Below are 19,956 nucleotides of genomic sequence, written 5' to 3'. Positions count from 1 at the left end.
GCTCTTGGCTCCTGGCTTCAGATCAGCTCAGTTCTGACCCTTGTGGTCATCTGGGGAGTGAACCAGCAAATGGAAGACCTCTCTTTCTCTCTGGCTCTACCTTTTTCTGCAATTCTGTCTTTAAATAAATAAATCTTTAAAAATAAATAAATAAATAAAATAATAAAAAGGAGTTAATTCAGTGATCCTGAGCTTTTGGTTATATTATTTTTGTTTGCTTAGACTTCATTAGCCTACATATCAAAGGATGGAATAATTGACAATGTGTGGTTGAACTGTTGTACTAGCATTATTTTTTGGGGAAATCATTATATAAATAAAGCATAATTGATTAACTCATGGCCCATAGAAATGCTTTAGGAATATAAAGGTAAAATTCCCAATTTAAGGACTATTTGACTACTTCCCATATATTTCAAGATGAATATGAAAGGAAGAAAATAAAGTTTTTCCCCCCTACTGGAACAAAAATATTTGGTTTAATTTATTTTGTGTTAACACAAAAAATGTATATATGAAATAAGGATAAGTACTTAATGAGACTAATGCTTTTAATGAGCATTTAAAATATTAAAGGAAACTATAAAGCTTATTTAAAAAGTTTGGGAGTATTATGAATATGAAGAAATTAAGTTATATTTGATATATTTCAAGCTGGGTGATTAGGCAGTGAAATTTTATGATGCATTGATTAAAATTAGTCAATATGACTCAAACTATTTCATACCCTCAGCCAAATATATTTTAGACAGCATAAAAATGAATTGAGTCAATATTTCCTCATACAAGCTCCTTCAGGTCTCACTGGAATCCCTTTTTTCTCCTTTTCACCCTCCAAACAAAATACAGTCTTTGAAGGGATACCAAAGCTCTGCAACTGAGGAGTTGCAGTGACTAATGTAGCAGCATGTGACTGCAGACTCAATTCTCACTTCTATTCCTGGGGAATTCCTGTCTTTGTCAAGCACTACACAGATGCTCATCATTATTCTGCAGCTTCAATATTAAATTTAAATGGGCTGGATTGCTACAGGAATCTTTCTTTCAGTGCAGAAGCACACAGAACATAGCAGCCTCCTTAAAGAGCAACACATGAATTCATGTCATGCTTCTCAACAACACTTAAGAATTGTAAGCCCAAACAGAATTAGATTTAATTATAATGTGTTGGTATAGCAGTGAGTAGCCAATGAGAAAAAATAACTGCAAGGTGGATTTTCATGACTCCAGGCGATAGTGACTCCAGGCAGGATGGTGCAGACAAAATTTCAAAAAATAGCTCCTTCTTTTCTTATCTGAAGACAGACTTATAAATAGGACAAAAAATTGCTAGTATAATTGAAAACTATGGTTACAAAAAGTCCATATAAATATGAATTCCATTCAGGGTTTCATGGAACATGAACCTCAAAATATCTTTAAGGTTTTTCTAAATTCACCTTTATTCTATAAGCTGCTGTTATGCTCTGCAACTATTTAATATGAGGTCAGAATAAGTGAGCTGCTCTATGACTACTGAAGCAGAAAAAGGAATGAAAAACTAGGGCTAGTTTCCTTCCTTCTTTCCTTCCTCAATCCTACCCTTCACTCTCCAACTCCCCTACTGCTTTCATGATTTTCCTCCCTTAAAATGGAAAACACTTGAGTACCAACATATCTACTTTTTCTCCCCTCTCAATTCTAAGATGTAAATTCAACATTAGTCGTAAGTATAATTTGTATCCAAATTTATCATGAATTTAGATTTTATATAATAAACTCCACTGTCATTCATAATTCTTTGCTTTTTCTAGTAACAGAAGTCACACGGAAATTAAGTCAAAACACTTTAAAAGGTAGATTCATAAATGATGCAGCCACATAATTTCAAAGAAGGTATGAGTTTTTAATTTATTATCCAATGGGATAAAAAATGCATTTGATATGGGGGAACTGGGCAAGAAGATTAGTTATCAATAGGTAAGCTGGAATTTTTTGCCAGTCCTACATCGTAACTCTATCCCCTTATCTTTCGAGCCAATATGCTCACTTTCCCTTGATGCATCTGTGTCTAATCTGGCATCAGGCAGCAGGAAGATACCATGATGGCCAAGTGGTGGTTAAATTCCATGTGGAGGCAGCATGAAATCCCCAGAAAGCCTCATGTACTCCAAACACCACCCCATTTGTGCATTCAGCTAGGGCACCACCCCCTATCTCCTAAAAGAGACTGATAACATGGGAGGTCCCCTTCTTTTGCTCTGGGTTTTGGGACCACACTTAGGGGTCTTTCTCTGGTTTCCTATTACTCTCTCTCCTCATAGGCAACTCTCTGGCCCACTCATGACGGGTATGTGTCTTCGTGGGACAGCCCACACTCACACATGAATGCTATTCACTCTCTCTTTCAAATGCTGCTCTCACTGTACTTATTGTGCACTATATTTATGCCTCTGCTTGAATTCTTACCTCTGTGGGGGAGGAACCTGGAATGAAGATTAAGACACAAAGGCCCCTAAGACAAGGGCACCCAGCAACTCATTCTCAATCTAGTGTGCCTGTACTCACTTTTGAGTATGTACTTCTGCTCTGTCAAAATAAATTTTATCTTCTTACTCGCCTTTGTATCTGGTCCTCAAATTCCTTCCTGTGTCAGCTACAAGAACTTGGTCCCCACCTCTGCCTCTTTTTCTACTTTGGAGAATAATAGCTGAATATAAAGGAAGCAAACATTTATTATATAACACAAGTAGATAAAAACACATGGAAAGACTATCAATATGGCTAAAAGGGATTCCAGTAAGATTTAAAACATGCCCTTAAATTCAACTTAGTGGGGACTGGTGCTGTGGTGCAGTGGGCTAACACCCAAGCCTGAAGCGCCGGCATCCCATAGGGGAGCCGGTTCGAGACCTGGCTGCTCTACTTCCCATCTAGCTCTCTGCTATGGCCTGGGAAATCAGTGGAAGATGGCCTAAGTCCTTGGGCCCCTGCACCCGCGTGGGAGACCCAGCAGAAACTCCTGGATCCTGGCTTTGGATCAGCACAGCTCCTACCGTTGCGGCTAACTGGGGAGTGAACCATCGGATGGAAGACCTCTCTCTCTCTGCCTCTTCTCTCTCTGTGTAACTCTTTCAAATAAATAAGTAAAATCTTTTAAGAAAATTCAACTGAGTGGACTTTTGTTATTTATTTATTTTTCTTTTATTTGAATGACAAAGGTGTGTGGGAGAGAGGTAGAGTGTTGGTTAAGGGGAGAGACTATCTGCTGGTTCACTCCCCAAATGGCCACAGTGGCTGGGGTAGAGTCAGGCTGAAGTCAGGAGCCTAGAACTCTATCAGGATCTCCCATGTAGGGGGCACTTGGGCTATGTTCTGCTGCTTTCCTAGGTGCATTAGCAGAGAGCTGGACTGGAAGGGAAGCAGCCAGGACTCAAATCAGCATTCTAATATAGGATGCCTATGTTTTCTCTCTCTCCATCTGAACCATACATTTCAAATAAATTTTCCAGGATTGATTTGGAAGACAGACAAAGCTCCTATCCACTGGTTCACTCTTCAAAAGATCACAATAGTCTCTGGTGGGGGCCAAAACCAAGAGCCAGGAACACAGACCAGGTCTCCCATGTGAGTGGCAGGAACCTAGTTACTTGAGCCATCACCTGCATCCCAGAGTCTGCATTAGCAGGTAAGCAGCAGAGTTAAGAATCAAGCCTAGGCATTCTGATGTGGGACACTGGAGTCTTAAGTATTAGGTCCAAGGCCCACCCCTGTACCAGTGACTTTAAAAAGCCAGTTCTCATATTACAACTGACCCTGTGCAGGTTGCAGGGATGTGGGGAACCCTATCTTTATAATGCTAGAGAGACAGGTATTTGGCATAGTGGTGAAGTGGCTCCTGGGAGCTCAAACCAGTGTTCCAATATGGGATGCTGGCAATGCAGGCTGCAGCTTAACCTGCTGCACTACAATGCTGGACCCTTAGTGGACTTCTAAAGAAAGACTAAATGTCTTTTGCAAACTGTTATTTCCTGTGCATATATTAATTGTTCTTACCCATAATGCTTACTGAATTCCTCTTTCTTTCTGGGTCTCTTATACTACTCAAATGTATTAACTCAGGAAAGCAGAAGAAAGGATTTAAAGAATAAAAACTTGCATTTTTCTCCAATATGTTTTTAAAGAGTAATAGCATGCTTTGCCTTTACCTCTCCTTTTCAAAGAGGTCTGTGTTTGGCAAGTTAGTTAAATAAGCCTTATGATCAAGTTTAGAAAAACTGATACATCTCCAATAGAGGAAAATCTGACCTAAAGAAGTATGACATTTTAAAAAAAATTTATTTGACAGGTAGAGTTATAGACAGTGAGAGAGAGAGAGACAGAGAGAAAGGTCTTCCTTCCATTGGTTCACCCCCCAAAGGACCGCTACTGCTGGCGTGCTGCGCCGATTCGAAGCCAGGAGCCAGGTGCTTCCTCCTGGTCTCCCATGTGGGTGCAGGGGCCCAAGTACTTGGGCCATCCTCCACTGCCTTCCCAGGCCACAGCAGAGAGCTGGACTGGAAGAGGAGCAGCCGGGACTAGAACCGGCGCTCATATGGGATGCTGGTGCCGCAGGCGGAGGATTAACCAAGTGAGCCATGGTACCAGCCCAAAGTATGGCATTTACATGTTATGTTAATAAGGCTCCAAAAATGCAAATCTATTCTAAGGAAAATCTGCCTTCAGTAAATTCTTTTTTGGGACTTAACAAGAATTTGGTGAATTTTTAAATAACACCCCCATGACTACTTTGTGAATACAGGACCTAAGAATGGTAATTTTCCTACAGACATTTTTGGCTTTAATACTAAATAGTTTTAATTTTCAGAGCCAAAGGCATTTCCTCTAGTAACACTTCAGAACACAGATACATTTATTGTAATTTAAAAAGGACAATATTCCAATTTTTAGAATCCTTGTGAGGACCCATATTTGATTTCTGCAACATTCTCTATATGTTTAATATGGCAATACATACTTTGTAGTCTAAAAGCTCAATAAATACTTGCTGATTTATCATGACCTACTGGTAGAGCTAGCAAAACTGAAAGCATAGGAGGTGGGTGTTGTGGCACAGGAAATAAAATTGCCTCTTAGGATTCCAGCATTCCACACTGGAGTGCCAGCCACTGTCCTGGCTACTCCACTCTGATCTAGATCCATGCTAATGCACCTGGGAGGCAGCAGAACTTAGGTTTCTGCCACCTTCTTGAAAGATCCTGACACAGTTCCTTGTTACTTTGGCCTAGCCCAGCCACTGTGGGCATTTGGGAATTGAACCAGCAGATGAAAACCTCTCTCTCCTCTGTCTCTCCCTCTCTGTCACTCTGCCTTTCAAATATATGTATGTATGAAGGTATATGTGTGTATATAAAAATATATAGAGAAATATATATTTAAATAGAAAACATATACTACCAAGTAAAAATAACATCATCACATCATTTTAATTTTTACTTAGGGCATCAAAATCCTTTTAAGCTCAGAGCATGTTTTTGTTGGGGTATCTGAAAAAATGATACCCCAAACTAGATGCTTTGACATACTGAGCACCTTGAATTAAAGGAATGAGAAGATCTTATATCTATCTTAGAATCAAGGTCTATCTAAGCTTTCCTTGTTTCTCTCCACTTTAACAGAGAGAGAGGCTCTCTCTGAAGTTCCCTTCTGATTGATGAAAGGGATTCTCTCCCTAAAATCTCATTAACCAGAGAAGGTTAACACATAAAAAAGAAGACTGAAAGATCTCCATCTAATATATATTTTTCTAATAAATAATATTATAAATGGTAGAGTCCTACATTAATCCAAATATGTCTATTTATCCTTCAATCCATTTAAACTATAACTTTAGCTTACTAAGGGTTTTATAAACTTTTGTACACTAGCCTAGAAATCTCTTCATTATTTAAAAGCTATTTCCATGAGAAGCTGCTTGCCCCACCATAAGTTCATGATTGTAGAGTATGACACTTAGTCAGTTTCAAGGACAATGTAGCAATGGAAATAAAAAAGCATTATTCATATTACCTATCATCTTCAGGGTTTATATATGTGCATAATAATCTAGACATCAAAGAGGAAAGTGATTTTGGAGAAAACAGACCATAACAAAACTGGATAAAAGATAGTCAACTGGCAGATGTTCATATATTTCATATCCATATAATTTACCATGATTTTAAAAAAGTAGCAGGCAGAAGTAGTAGAGGTGTTGATGTAAGGTAAAGTTCATAGTGGAGCTAATAACAATCTTATAGCCAGGTCATGGCTACTTGTTATATACCAAAGAAAAAAAAAAGAAAACAATTTATTTCATCAAAGATGTAGCAGACAGGTATTTCAAAAGAGTTAGTTGAAACTGAACATTCCTTTACCTTTTGACCTTTAACATAATAGATATTGATAAAAATTTGCAAAGTTAAAATAGTTGGGGGCATGGTTGGGTTTCAAATCCAGGGCTGGGACTCAAATCTCAAACTTTTAAACACACCAATTTTTAAAATCTATGCTGATTTAATCTTTTGTACTACTTCAACACTGTGAGAAAACAAATAAAATATTAAGAGCTGCTAAAGCACGACAATCTTCTTAATATGGTTACAAGCTGATTACAGAGGATATTTTTCAAAACTCCAAATAAAAACATGCCCCAAACTCTCAAACTCTAAATTTACATAGTAAGTATAGGCTATTTAGAGACTTTAGTTATCCAAAGAAAAAAAGATAATATGGAGAATTTAAAAAGAAGAAATCCTAAGTATAGCTTCAAATAACAAACAGCTTCAAGAAGTACTGAGCTACTTAAAAGAAGGAATTATTACATCTTTTTAAATTCTGGGAAAGAACTGAATTCCAGTGCACTTAACGTTCATTGTATGAAATGAATAAACTTTTCTTGATAGGAACTTAAGAGAACAGTTACACAAATTACTTTCTGTGCTCTGTGGTTCAGATTAGGAGCCTGGTTGAAAAGGAAATACTGTGAAAGAGGAAAAAAAAGGGTGATTAGAGAAAATGGAAAGATCTACTTGCTGAAGTCCAGGCTGTACATTCCATTACACCCAAATGGGTATTTATGTGAACAAACAAAAGAAAATTTACATTGCTGTTAGTCAAGAAGATACTTGTGTGAATATTTAAAAATTATACTGGGATTGGTTTGGTGGTAAACCAACCTGTCTGAAAATGTATGAGTATGGATCACAGCATGACATGACCATGAGCTGCTCAGCATTCATAAAACCTCTGAAACTTACAGGAAACTAGGCAAAAGGCATCAGGATTGCTTCCCAAACAAAAAAGACAATGGAGGCTAAGCAAGAAAGAAATACAGAGATACAGACAAAGTGCTGACCTATAGTACATAAGGCACCCAAAGGAAAAGAATGCTAGCTGTAAGTCCAATGAGGAATAAAAATCTCTGAAGTCAATTTCTTTCACTATTGGAAAAGAGAACAATGAAAAATGTCCACTGGAAGTTTATCTGTTGATCCTTCTTTTCACTTAAACTGGCTGCCAATAATCCCTTTGTATCTTGGTAATAGATGAACTGTAAGTCTGCTTCTTCAATCTGAAGCCTATATATAATTTATTAATCATCAACAACAGATTCTGACTTCAGTTGTGTTGAAAGTTGAATAACAAATATTTTCCTACTGGCTCCCCTCCCCCCACTTGTGTACCAATTCTGATTTCCACATGAATTCTCACCTGAACTTATGAGAATATGATTTTTTCATCATTTTTTTTCCCTAGTTGTTATTTATTGAAAGTCAGAGTGGGGCTAGCACTGTGGCATAGTGGGTTAAGTTGCTGTCTGTGGCGTTGGCATCCCATATTGGTTCTGGTTTGAGTCCCAGCTGCTCTATTTCTGATCCACCTCCCTGCTAATGGCCTGGGAAAGCAGTGGAAGATGGCCCAAGGCCTTGGGTGCCTGTAACCACATAGGAGACCTGGATGAAGCTCCTGGGTCCTGGCTTCATTCTGGCCCAGCCCTAGCCATTGTGGCCATTTGGGGAGTAAAACGGCAGATGGAAGATCTCTATCTCTTCCTCTCTCTGTAATTCTTTCAAATAAATAAATCTACAAATACTTAAAGACCAGAAAGGTATAGAGAGGGAGAGACACAGAGAGATCTTTCATTTGCTGGTTCACTCCCCAGATGATCTCAATAGTCTGGGTTGGGTCAGGCCGAAGCTCAGTCCAGGTCTCTATATGGGTATCAGGGGCCCAGGCACTTGGGCCATGTTCCACTTCTTTTCCCAGGCCATTAACAGGTAGCTGGATTGGAAGCAGAGCAGTTGGGATTCAAACCAGTTCCCATTTGAGATGCTGCCATCACAGGCTCTGGCTTTCCTGCTACACCACAACACTAAACATTTTGGTCTCTAGTAGCTTAGAACCCAATAAAGGAAAACAGTCAAACATATATATGTATATCATAAATACTATGACAGAAGTAGTATAACTTGCTATGGGAATATGTAAGAGATGTTCCTAACTCAGACTAGGGTGGGATTTGTTGAGAGATTATTAGGAAAGACATACTGGAGCTGGCATATATGAGCAGTCTTAAGGTACAATTATAATTTAGCCCAGTGAGGCATGTCACAGAGAAAAAGGTAACTGCAACTCACAGATGTTAGAAATGCTGACAACTGGAAAACTGCTAAAAGTATGTTTAAAAATAATTTTAGCCCATCATAGGAGGAAGACAGGATGATAAGGCTGGTAAACATCAACCCCTAGGGATCGTGGAAAGCCACTGAAAGATCTTTAAACGGAGAAAGAAGGACAACATAAAAGGAACTTCATTATTTAGCTATTGGAGTAATTTCAATCTGGGGTAATTAGGAATTAAGCATTCATCTCAGAAGAGAAAAACAACTTATTTAATGCTTACTATTTTATACTAGGTATTATACTAGCTCTTTTACATAAATTATCTATCAATTCTCCTGGAAACATAAATGTGGAAACATTATAAAAGCTTTTTCATTTGTTCATTTCTCAAATATTTTTAGTGAAAAACAAGGGAGAGGAAAAGATAATTAGGAGATTTCTACGCTAGGAAACTGTAAAAACATGACCTCTGATAGAAGGCATTTACAAAGGGACATACTGAGTTTGAGTCAGACAAACAGCAGCAGGAAATGTAAGTATGAATGCATGTAAACTATGTTAGTTTAGTGCATATTATCTATTATATATTTCTGTGAAGGAGAGATATATCTAATATATAACTATAAATATATATTTATATATCTATACCTCATTTTTCCCTCTCAAATATACACAGCTTATTATCTTTGGAAACACTTAGCTCAAAAACTTCATAACTTGTTATCCATGTATAAGTATTTCTTCATTTTAGCCTTTAAATTTTTCTTGCCTCATTTTCATTGATGACCTCTCTGTGGTACTTTAATAACCACAGGCCTAGCCTTGTGGAGTAGCAGGTTAAACTGCCATCTGCAGTGCCAGCATCCCATATGGGCACTGGTTTGAGTCCTGGCTGGCCCACTTCCAATTCAGCTCTCTGCTAATGCACCTGGGAAAGCAGCAGAGAAAGGTCCAGGTCCTTCGACACTTGCACCCATGTGGGAAAACTGGAAGAAGCCCCTGGCTTCTGGCTTCAGATCAGCCCATTATGGCCATTAGGGGAGTAAACCAGCAGAGAGAAGATCTCTCTCTCTGTTTCTCCCTCTATTTCTGTAACTCTGACATCAAATAAATAAATAAATCTTTAAAAATAAATAATCACAGTATATGTGGCAGTATTCAAGGATAAACAGAAGTTCACTAGTGTTAACTATAACAGCATGTTTTCAAAATTGTTTTTATTAAGGAAATTTAAACCTATGTCCAAGGGTTGGTATTTGGCACTACTGAGAAAGTCCACATTACAATTCAGAGTGCCTGGTTTTGGGTTCCAGCTCTACTTCCAATTCCAGCTTCTTGTTAATGCAGACTCTGGGAGGCAGCTAATAAGCGTTCAAGTAGTTGGGTCCTTGCCACCCATGTAAGATACCTGGGTTGAGTTCTGGACTCTTGGCTTTGGTCTGCACCAGACTGGCTGTCATAAGCATTTGGGGAGTGAACCAGCATATGGAAGATCTTTCTCTGCCTTTCAAATTAAATAAATAAATACATAAAAATTTTAAAAAAGATTGAAAAAAATATTAAAAACAGTATGTCCAAATAGACAGAAGTATCTATCACAATCTTATTTCAAAAATGATCAATCAGTTCTTTCTCAAGAATGCTTTAATCAGATTTATCAAATATACATATCAAAATGTATGGGTTTTTCCATTACCTTTGTAAGTCACTGATCTGGAAGTCAAAAGAGCTGTATGAACTTAATTTTCTTTTTCTTTTTTTAAAAAAGATTTATTTATTTGAAAGTCAGAGTTACACAGAAAGAGAGAGAGAAAGAGATAATTTCCATCAGCTGGTTCACTCCCCAGATGGCTGCAATGGCCTGTTTGGGGCCAGGCTGAAGGCAGGAGCCAGAACCCTTATCCTGGTCTCCCACATTGATGGCAGGGGCCCAAACATCTGCTGCTGCTTCTCCCAGGCCATTAGTATGGAGCCAGATTGGAAGTGGAGCAGCTTTGACAAGATTTGGTGCCTACATGGGATGCTAGCATAGGCTGCTCCTTTACCTGCTACGCCACAACGTGGGCCACAAACTTAATTTTCTTACTTTGACCTTAAAAACTCTTATATTTAAATTCATTTCTGAATATTCAAAAGTGAAGAATCAAGAAACTTTAATAGCAGCAGTTGCAATGTTTTCAATAGATGTCATTTCTAACAGATTTCTTCACAATGTCTGTAGTTTCCTTAACTACTGTTTATAAAATGGTATGGAAAAACACAGAAATGATAAAAGAGTAGAATATCAGATTAAATAATAAATCACTTATTAGAGATTTTCTAAAGGAGATTTTATTTTTCACTTATTTTAAGACAGAGAGAAGGAGAGAGGGAGGGAGAGAGGGAGAGAAAGAACGCTACAGAGAGAACTTCAATCTACTGATTTATTCTCCAAAAGCTTAGAACAGCCAGGGTTGGGTCAAGACAAAGCCAGAAGTCCGGAACTCAATCAGGGTCTCCTACACTGGTGGTAGGACTCAATTACTTGAGTCAGTACCTGCTACCTTATAGGGTGTGCATTAGTAGGAAGCTGAAATCATAAGCAAAGCTGGACTCAAAGCCAGGCACTTTGATGCAGGCATTCTAAGAGGGAGTCTTAATTGCTGCCCTGAAAGCTGCCCTCAAAGTAAGATTTTATAAAGTGGAAAATTTTAGGTGATTATCTCACAATGTAGAATATTTATTTTTATGACTATAGTTTCTTCTATTTAAAAAAATTTGTGGTTCAGCAGAATTTCAAAATGGTTCTATTATTTTCTTTTGGAATAAAAAATGTTCTGGTGTTTAAAGTCCAGTTCCCTTTTATCTCTTTTGCCCCTCTCTCTCTTCCTTCCTTCAGTATGTAGATCTACCATCTGCAACTCAACTGAAACTTCCATTTGAAACTCCAAAATGTTATTAAGGTTTGTTTAGATCAGAATTGGTGTTCTATTGTGCTTATCACAACTTTCCTTTGGTAGCTGAATGTTTTAAAGCATAGAATAAAAAATAATTAAACTTCAGACTTTGTCCACTACAGAAAATAAATAATTTTTACTTTTTTTTTTTTTTTTGACAGGCAGAGTGGACAGTGAGAGAGAGAGAGACAGAGAAAGGTCTTCCTTTGCCGTTGGTTAACCTTCCAATGGCCACTGCGGCCAGCGCACCGCGCTGATCCGATGGCAGGAGCCAGGTGCTTCTTCTGGTCTCCCATGCGGGTGCAGGGCCCAGCACTTGGGCCATCCTCCACTGCCTTCCCAGGCCACAGCACAGAGCTGGCCTGGAAGAGGAGCGACCAGGACAGAATTCGGCATCCCGACCGGGACTAGAACCCAGTGTGCTGGCGCCGCAGGCGGAGGATTAGCCTATTGAGCCGTGGCGCCGGCCATAATTTTTACTTTCTAAATTTCTATTATCTAAATCAACAGTATTACTGGGAAATCTAAGACATTAGATTTTATTTTTTGACAGGCAGAGTGGACAGTGAGAGAGAGACAGAGAGAAAGGTCTTCCTTTGCCGTTGGTTCACCCTCCAATGGCCGCTGCGGCCAGCGCACCACGCTGATCCGATGGCAGGAGCCAGGTACTTCTCCTGGTCTCCCACGGGGTGCAGGGCCCAAGCACTTGGGCCATCCTCCACTGCACTCCCTGGCCACAGCAGAGAGCTGGCCTGGAAGAGGGGGAACCGGAACAGAATCCGGCGCCCCGAATGGGACTAGAACCTGGTGTGCCGGCGCCGCAAGGCGGAGGATTAGCCTAGTGAGCCATGGCGTCGGCCAAAGATAAGGTTTTAAAGAGTTCAATTTACAACAGTAAAAGCATGACAGCTTGAATGTTTATTAATTTTTTGGTTTAGATTTTAAGTTAAAAATCACAATAGATTTATATCTAGTATATATTTTTATTTCTCAGGTAAATCAGAAATAGTAGTATTTCCACCAGGAGATAATACTTATTTTAGTTTGGTTTAAACTAAGAGAATTCTGAAACAAAGATGAACACTGTTAAAACAAAGTTGAAGATCAGTTAGAAATTTGGAAGCTGAGTTCCTTTCATTTTTCATTTTGGCTTGATGGGATTTTCTCCTTGAGACACTGATCTCATTATTCATACTATTTTTATGAATTCCAAATGTGAAACTAATCCCAAAGGACAGAAAACAACTAGCAGATTATAATTATATTTAAGTAAGATATAACAGGTGTACAATTACTATTTCTTCAATTACTAAGAGAAAAATAACAATAATAAATTACCCAGAGACTTCTTTCTAATATTTCTTTGACTCCAGTTTTGTATCTTACAGATACATTTTCTCATAATATATAACCCAAAACAATTTAGTAAATCTGAACAAGGCAAATACAATCATTTGAAAATACAAGACTGCTACATGGCAGTAACAGAGCTCATGACTTTGAGTTTCTGAATAGAAGCATGGTTTTCCAGAAAAAATAATTTTCTGCCACTTCTTTGCTAGCTTTATCACTTAGGAAAGATATCGAACCTCTTTGAGTTTGCTTCTTTGTCTTAAAAATGAAATTACAATAGTGTATTTTCTGAACATAGCTATTGTGAATATTATTTAAGATAAATGATATATCAAACATAGAACCCGTCACATTGTAAGAAAAATGTGTTTAAGAAAGGTTGTTCCTGGCCGGTGGTGCGGCTCAATAGGCTAATCCTCCGCCTGTGGCGCCAGCACACTGGGTTGTAGTCCCGGTCGGGATGCCGGATTCTGTCCCGGTTGCCCCTCTTCCAGTCCAGCTCTCTGCTGTGGCCCGGGAAGGCAGTGGAGGATGGCCCAAGTGCTTGGGCCCTGCACCCGCATGGGAGACCAGGAGAAGCACCTGGCTCCTGCCTTCGGATCAGCGCAGTGCGCCGGCTGAAGCGCACCGGCCGCAGTGGCCATTGGAAGGTTAACCAACGGCAAAGGAAGACCTTTCTCTCTGTCTCTCCCTCTCACTGTCCACTCTGCCTTTCAAAAAATAAAAAAAAAGGTTGTTCCCTAAATTACAAGGAGTAACACTTGCTGAGCAGTATTAGTTAGATGAGGTTACAAATTATTTTATCTTTTTACAACTCATGGATAGGTACACTTTTGAACAGGGCTTATTGTTTTCATTTTATGAATGCCACAGAAGATAATGAGGTACAACTGCTAACGCCAATGTGCTACATTTGGGTTGGAAACTTTATCTCTTTAATAGCAGAGGTAGGTGAAGATGTAAATGTGAGGGAAAGATTTCAAGCCATGGAAGATTTGACTACCTCCATAGTGATGCTATAAAATAAATAGTACAGTTTACTAATAGTCCTATCAAGACAATTCCAATGAAAAATTGAAATGCGGATATTCTTTGAAATTATAAGGTTTATAAGTCTAAACTTTTGTGAAAAGGACATTTACTAATTCAAGATTGAAAACAATTATGGGAGGTAATTTCTGTGCAGACAATTATCATGAACATTAAATTCTTTAAGGAGCTCTTCATTTTACTGGTTTTAATAGCATCATAAATGAAACATAAACACCACCCATGGAGACCACAGAAATGTGGCACTTAGTGGAATACAGAAACCCTACCAGAAATGACGAACTAGAGAAACACACTTCATGACAAATAGTCTGTGTGACACAATGAAAGAAACAAACCCAGATGAAGCCAGAGTTCATTTGCGAGCTGAGTGCCATGGAGCAAATGCCACAGCATACATGATATTCCCGAGAAACCAGTTCCATATTCCAGCCTGAGAGCCCTCCTGTACACAGGCTGTCACAGAGACAGTAATACCCTGATGGATGCTGTGGGCTGTGACTGAGGATGATGCCAATGGCAGACTTCTTATACACTCTCATGGGAAATGGAGCATTGCCTGGATGAAGTGGCAGAAAGAAATGGGTTACATATCTTTTATACTAGGAGTCATAATCATGGGGAATTAAGAAAGAACCTGTGGAAAATGTAGTGATGAGATGTTATCAATCTCCTCATTTAAAAGTCTTTCTTGACATTGTAAGTAGTTCATTTGCATTTCATAATTCACATCTTTTTACTCAGATGTTTTGAAAAGAAATTAACACTTCACAAAATCAGATTTTAGAGAAAAAAAACCTGTGACAGTCATAGCTTGCAAAATAAAAATTAAATTAGATGCCTATTGATTAAACAAATTCAACTTTGTGAGGCTATGAGTTTAGTTATACTACTTCTTTGAAAGATTTTTCTTAAAATTTGAAGTCTAAGGATATCTTGGCTGTGGCACTGCATATACTACCTGGTAGTTTAGATAATACCATGATCTTTCTGATTTTTTATTTGCACGATAATATTTCTACAATAAGAATTAAGCTTACAGTACTGGCAACTGTATGATAGTTAAAGTAAAAAACTATGATCTTAACATTTGTAGGCTTCTAAAGTCCTTTTATTTACTAGTCATATTTTAGTTAGGCTCTTCCCCCTCAGCTACTCTACTAATCTTGCTTTGGAAGTAATCCTGCTTTAGAAGCAGACTTAATGGGTATTCAAAGTCTTTCAATAATCTTTCAAAAAATCTGCTTTACAAAAGTAAGAAAACCAATTTATGCTATGGTTTAACATAGTAGGAGCAAGAATGAAACCACCCAAAAGGCAAAGAACATAGGTAAACTATTTTGTTAAAAGAACATGACTCATGGCTGATAATCTTTTTTAGACTACAAGAATCTTATGACAATACAAGTGTGAAGGAAATTATTTAAGAAACCTAATTAGTTTTAAAAAAGAGAATGAATCTTCTATTTTATTTAAAGATAGAGGAATTATACTTACTTTCACTTAACAATCAATTTTGTTGATTCTTTCTTACGTCTGTGGTTAAAGGGACAGGATTATCACTGATTTAATACAACTCTTCAGCTATCAAAGAGATACATATAGGTATGCAAACTGGAATCTGTCTTCAGCCAAAATGAGCTTCATAATAAATTATCTGGTTCAAAGGAATCTTTTTTGGAGTTAAGGCAGTAGTAACAATCAAATTGGCCATTTGGGCTTTAGCCATTTTAATATAATATAGTGACTGCCAAAAAAAAAAGGTTATTCAGACAACAGTACATTAAAAAAATAGAAATTTCCCCCTAAAACATGTGACTTTCCCCCCTTTGTCACCCTCATCCCTTTCAGCCAAGTGCAAAGTGCAAGGCAAAATAAATTAAGGCAAAAGGAAAATAAAATAAGATAAATGGTGAGGGGGCGAGCATGTTGTTGACCATGTAAGAAAATACGTGCAAAATGTACCTCAGACACACTATAGGTAGATGAGCACGAGGGAAGCCGAGCCTGGTTTTGCAGTGGGGAAAAGAAAACACTGTTAAAGAGGAAATGATAGAGTAGAAAAAAGGGTCTCAGAAGGTTTAGATGGCTCCATCACCAACATATTTGCCATATAACAGCCTTACTTGTAGACACTTGAGTTTGATAACATCTCAAGGCTCAAGTTATTTGAAGGAGAACCTTGTGATTAAAAAAAAAAAACCACCTTGCTTAAAAGAAAAAAAAACCATGACAAAGATGGTGCTCTTTGATCAGAATCTGGTATTACCTTGCTGAGAAAGATGCCTATTTATGGAAGAAAGTAGAGCACTAGAAATGTTTTTCTATGGTACCACACCAAATGCTATTGGTTTGACACTAGGGAATTGCATGTGAAACTGTTTACAGGATAACTCTACTTATATTTTCATTTTATTCTCTGAAGAAGGCACCAAAGTCAATGTGTGTCAGAAGCAGCACCATAAAAGATATAACAACTTAAACATAAAACTTTTTCCCTAATTAACTTTTACCAGCAGGTTTTACTGATTTATTTGAACAGCTATATTGTCAATGATTTTTTTTTTAAAAAAACAGGTAGTTTATACTTAAAAGCATGTTTAACCTTTATGACTTTGAGTGGATACTTTTCTGGCCTGTTCTTACTTTCTAGGCTGTAATACTACCATGTTCAATTCTGTGCCCTCTTCTTTCATTAGATTATTGCAACGACATGTATGCTCGAGTTGTTAAGTACGCATTCTCCAGTTACAAATTCTGCATGAAGTTACAAGTCACAGTTATGGTGGGGAAATTAAGGTATTGGAGAAGGTGACAAGGGCAGGAATCAGAAACACCCTTATACTATAAGATGTGTTCTTCAACTATTTCTAGCATTTAGCACAGCAGAATGTAGTAGGAGCTCAACAAGTATTTACTGAATGAATGAAAATACAATGCTTTTTCTTCTATCCTTAAAAAACTAAAGTGATGAAATAATATCCAGAAGTTTTTGTTTATTATCACAAAAATTTGCTATTAAAAAGTATCACTGCCAAATACTGCTTTGAGGTAGTTTCTGAAATTTTTAGTAAATAGTTTAGTAAATATAGTAAAATACAGCCTCTTAAATGAAGAAGTTAAACATTTTTTCAACCATCTACATTTTCTTTAGAAGAAGCTAGTTAGAAACCTTACTGTGAAGGTTTATACTGTTTCTATGATTATATTCATAAAGTGGAAATTCTTCAAAACATTTGAAAGTCTTTTTTCCATTTTCTATTACTAGGGAAATTTACTTGTTAAGGAGAGATTTTATTTATTCAATTCTAAGGAAGACACATTCCTTTGTGAGCATGAATTACCTCATAGATGTATCATGCATGCTTCAATTGGTGTCTTAGGCTACTGTAAGTGATTTTCTAAGTATTTGAAGGGAATGCTTTTGGTTTCAAGCTCAGGATAGAATTTTCTTATTTCTCAGAATGACTAGACCTTCAAAACCAAATTAATTTTTTATATTAAGAGAATTCTAATACACAGTAGCAAAATTAGCCTACTTTCTAAAGAGATACTCCTAAAACTGATTCACTGCCATCTTCATGATTATTGTAGTCTGGTCATATTTATAAGACATTATCTAGCAACATTCTCAGGATATTACATAATTACTTTAAATAAAACAGTAAATAAACGCATTAGTAATATAAACAAATTCATAATGTCAAATACAGAAGGTTCAAGCAATATTCTGCATACAAGAACTAAAAGATATTGAAAGCTGCCCAAAGAAAGTAAACTCTACAAATAAACTGATGTTTTACTCATTTAAGGACTAATGTTCCAGCTCTTATTCCCCATTTATTCAAAGCTGGTTGCTTCAATCTGGATACCTTTTATATTTTTCAGTGTTAGATATTAAAGTATGATGTATCACATGATCATGTCAGGGTTTCTCTCTTAGCTGTATAGATATATAAAGTTTTAGGCAAGGTAACATAGGAAGTTTAGCAGAAATCAAAGTTGGTCATGGTTTTCAGAGAGATAGCTTTATCAAGACATAATGAAGTAATAAACAGAAAAACAAATTGTGTACAACTAAAAATACTCTAAAAACTCATTTTGCAAGAACCTTAGGAGAAGAAGAATAAGACAATTTATACTCTAAATTCCTCAGGGGATTCCAAAATGAAGAGCGATGTGTAATATATACTCTATCTGTATGATCGTTCCACACATGAAGGCTCAATAGTAATACCATGAGCAGGTGGACTGTGTGTGTGTGTGTGTGTGTGTGTGTGTGTGAGGTTTTTGGTGGTATAAGACAGAGTAGGTAGAGAAAACAATGTAAAAAGAAAGAATAAAATTATAAAGGTAGAAGAGCTCAGGGGAATGACTCTTAAACACATGCTTCCAATGAAGAAAATCTGAAACCATCCCCAGAAAAAGGAGCAGCTCTCGTTTTCTTAAGCTCTAAGACAAAGATAATTTCACAGACCTTATTACAGACTCTGCAGGTCAGATCATCTCCACAACTCTCCATGGCAGGGCACAATCAACTGTAGATTATATGGCCATGTTTCAATAAAATTTTATTTTTGGACTCTGAAATTTGAATTTTGTATAATTTTCAAATGCTATGAAATGTTCTTCTTTTGATTTTTTTCAATCCAGTTTGAAAATCATTCTTAGCTTATGGACTAAGAGAACAGAATTTGGGTTGATGTGTAGTTTGCCATCTCTTGAGTTATAGTATTCACTTAATAAATATAAAAGCATAAATTAGCCTCCAATTTTCTATTAAAATTATAAGAAAGTTCAGAACTAATGGTGGGATGAAAATATTGACATTAAAAGGTCTAAAACAATCACAATTATCTAATTCATTATTTATATTAGCCCTATTTCATACTAGCCCTATTCAGGCACTTAGGAATTTCTTAACATTTAAAAAATCACTCTTCAAAAGGTTTAGTACTTCCCGAATTTAGATATTTTCATAATACTTATGGAAAATAATTTTAAGTGATAATTCTTCTATTGACTGATTTTTCACTTCAAATATCATATTCCTTTATTTTTGTTAGCATACCAAATCTTTATAATTATCACATTCCTTCTATTTTGTCACTTCTCATCTTAACTTCACATATATACCAATAAACTGTCTTTCACAAGCCATAATTCCTTTTATTGTTTTCCAAAGCCTATAGATAAATAACATATTTGGTTACCTAAAATTTATCTGCATATATATTTGTAGCAGAACTGAAATTTACTACAACATTACACAGACTATATATGTGGATGAAATGCAAAATTGTGGCTTATGAATATTTTTACTCTTGTCTTTTCTGTTGTAACTTCATGAGCATTTATCACTTTTTTCTGAATATTTCATTTCAGATTTCCTTAAACTTCTTCCTCTTCAGGTACTTAGTTTCTTTGCAAGTTTACCTTGATTATATTATCTAAACAAAGTATTGGTCTACATTATCTTTATGGTTTTAAATTCTCGACACTGCACTCACTGGCCTTCAATCTTGTGCATCACTTTTAATATTTTTCCTACTAGGTTCAAATATATGTTTAAATAGGAAATTAACTTTCCTTTATGTGGTTTCATTCTTCAGTCATTATTTTCAACACTCATTATTGTAAGGATAGTGGTAATTTTTACAGTCATTAAATCAGGAAAACTTTGCTTAGTGCAGAATTATAAATTTATTATTAAAATTGCTAAAACCATATTTAGGGTTCAGAATGCTGCTTTGTACAATGCATTGAAAGATGATACACTCTGGATTTAGAAATCGATAATTTAACACATCTTAAACTTTTTTGTTCTAGAACAGTCATTGTAGGATGAAGAATATGTTTTCACATCAGGAATAAAGAAAATGTAATAGTATTCCAAAAATTACATCTTAGAATATTTAACTTTATATCACTGATTATCATTAATAAATAAAGGTGCAGGCCTCTTTCTTTTCTA

General features: G+C 36.7%; 1 protein-coding gene across 26 annotated transcripts in view; it reads right to left on the bottom strand.

Annotated features, from left to right (window-relative positions):
* Positions 1-19,956, bottom strand: part of GPHN (gephyrin) — a 568,860-nt gene that overhangs the window by 174,050 nt on the left and 374,854 nt on the right. For 5 of the 26 annotated variants that reach the window (XM_089322104.1, XM_089322105.1, XM_070065108.2 and 2 more), the window contains one exon: positions 15,948-15,989. The exons of the other annotated variants lie outside the window; for them this stretch is intronic. In XM_089322104.1, coding sequence (XP_089178230.1) covers positions 15,948-15,989 — 42 coding nt within the window. The remainder of the gene's footprint in view (positions 1-15,947; positions 15,990-19,956) is intronic. 26 annotated transcript variants of the gene reach the window in all.

This window comes from Oryctolagus cuniculus, chromosome 20, assembly GCF_051225735.1.
Source record: "Oryctolagus cuniculus isolate XC-2025 breed Fujian yellow rabbit chromosome 20, ASM5122573v1, whole genome shotgun sequence".
Taxonomy (NCBI): Eukaryota; Metazoa; Chordata; class Mammalia; order Lagomorpha; family Leporidae; genus Oryctolagus; species Oryctolagus cuniculus.
This window is presented reverse-complemented; position numbering and strand designations above follow the sequence as displayed.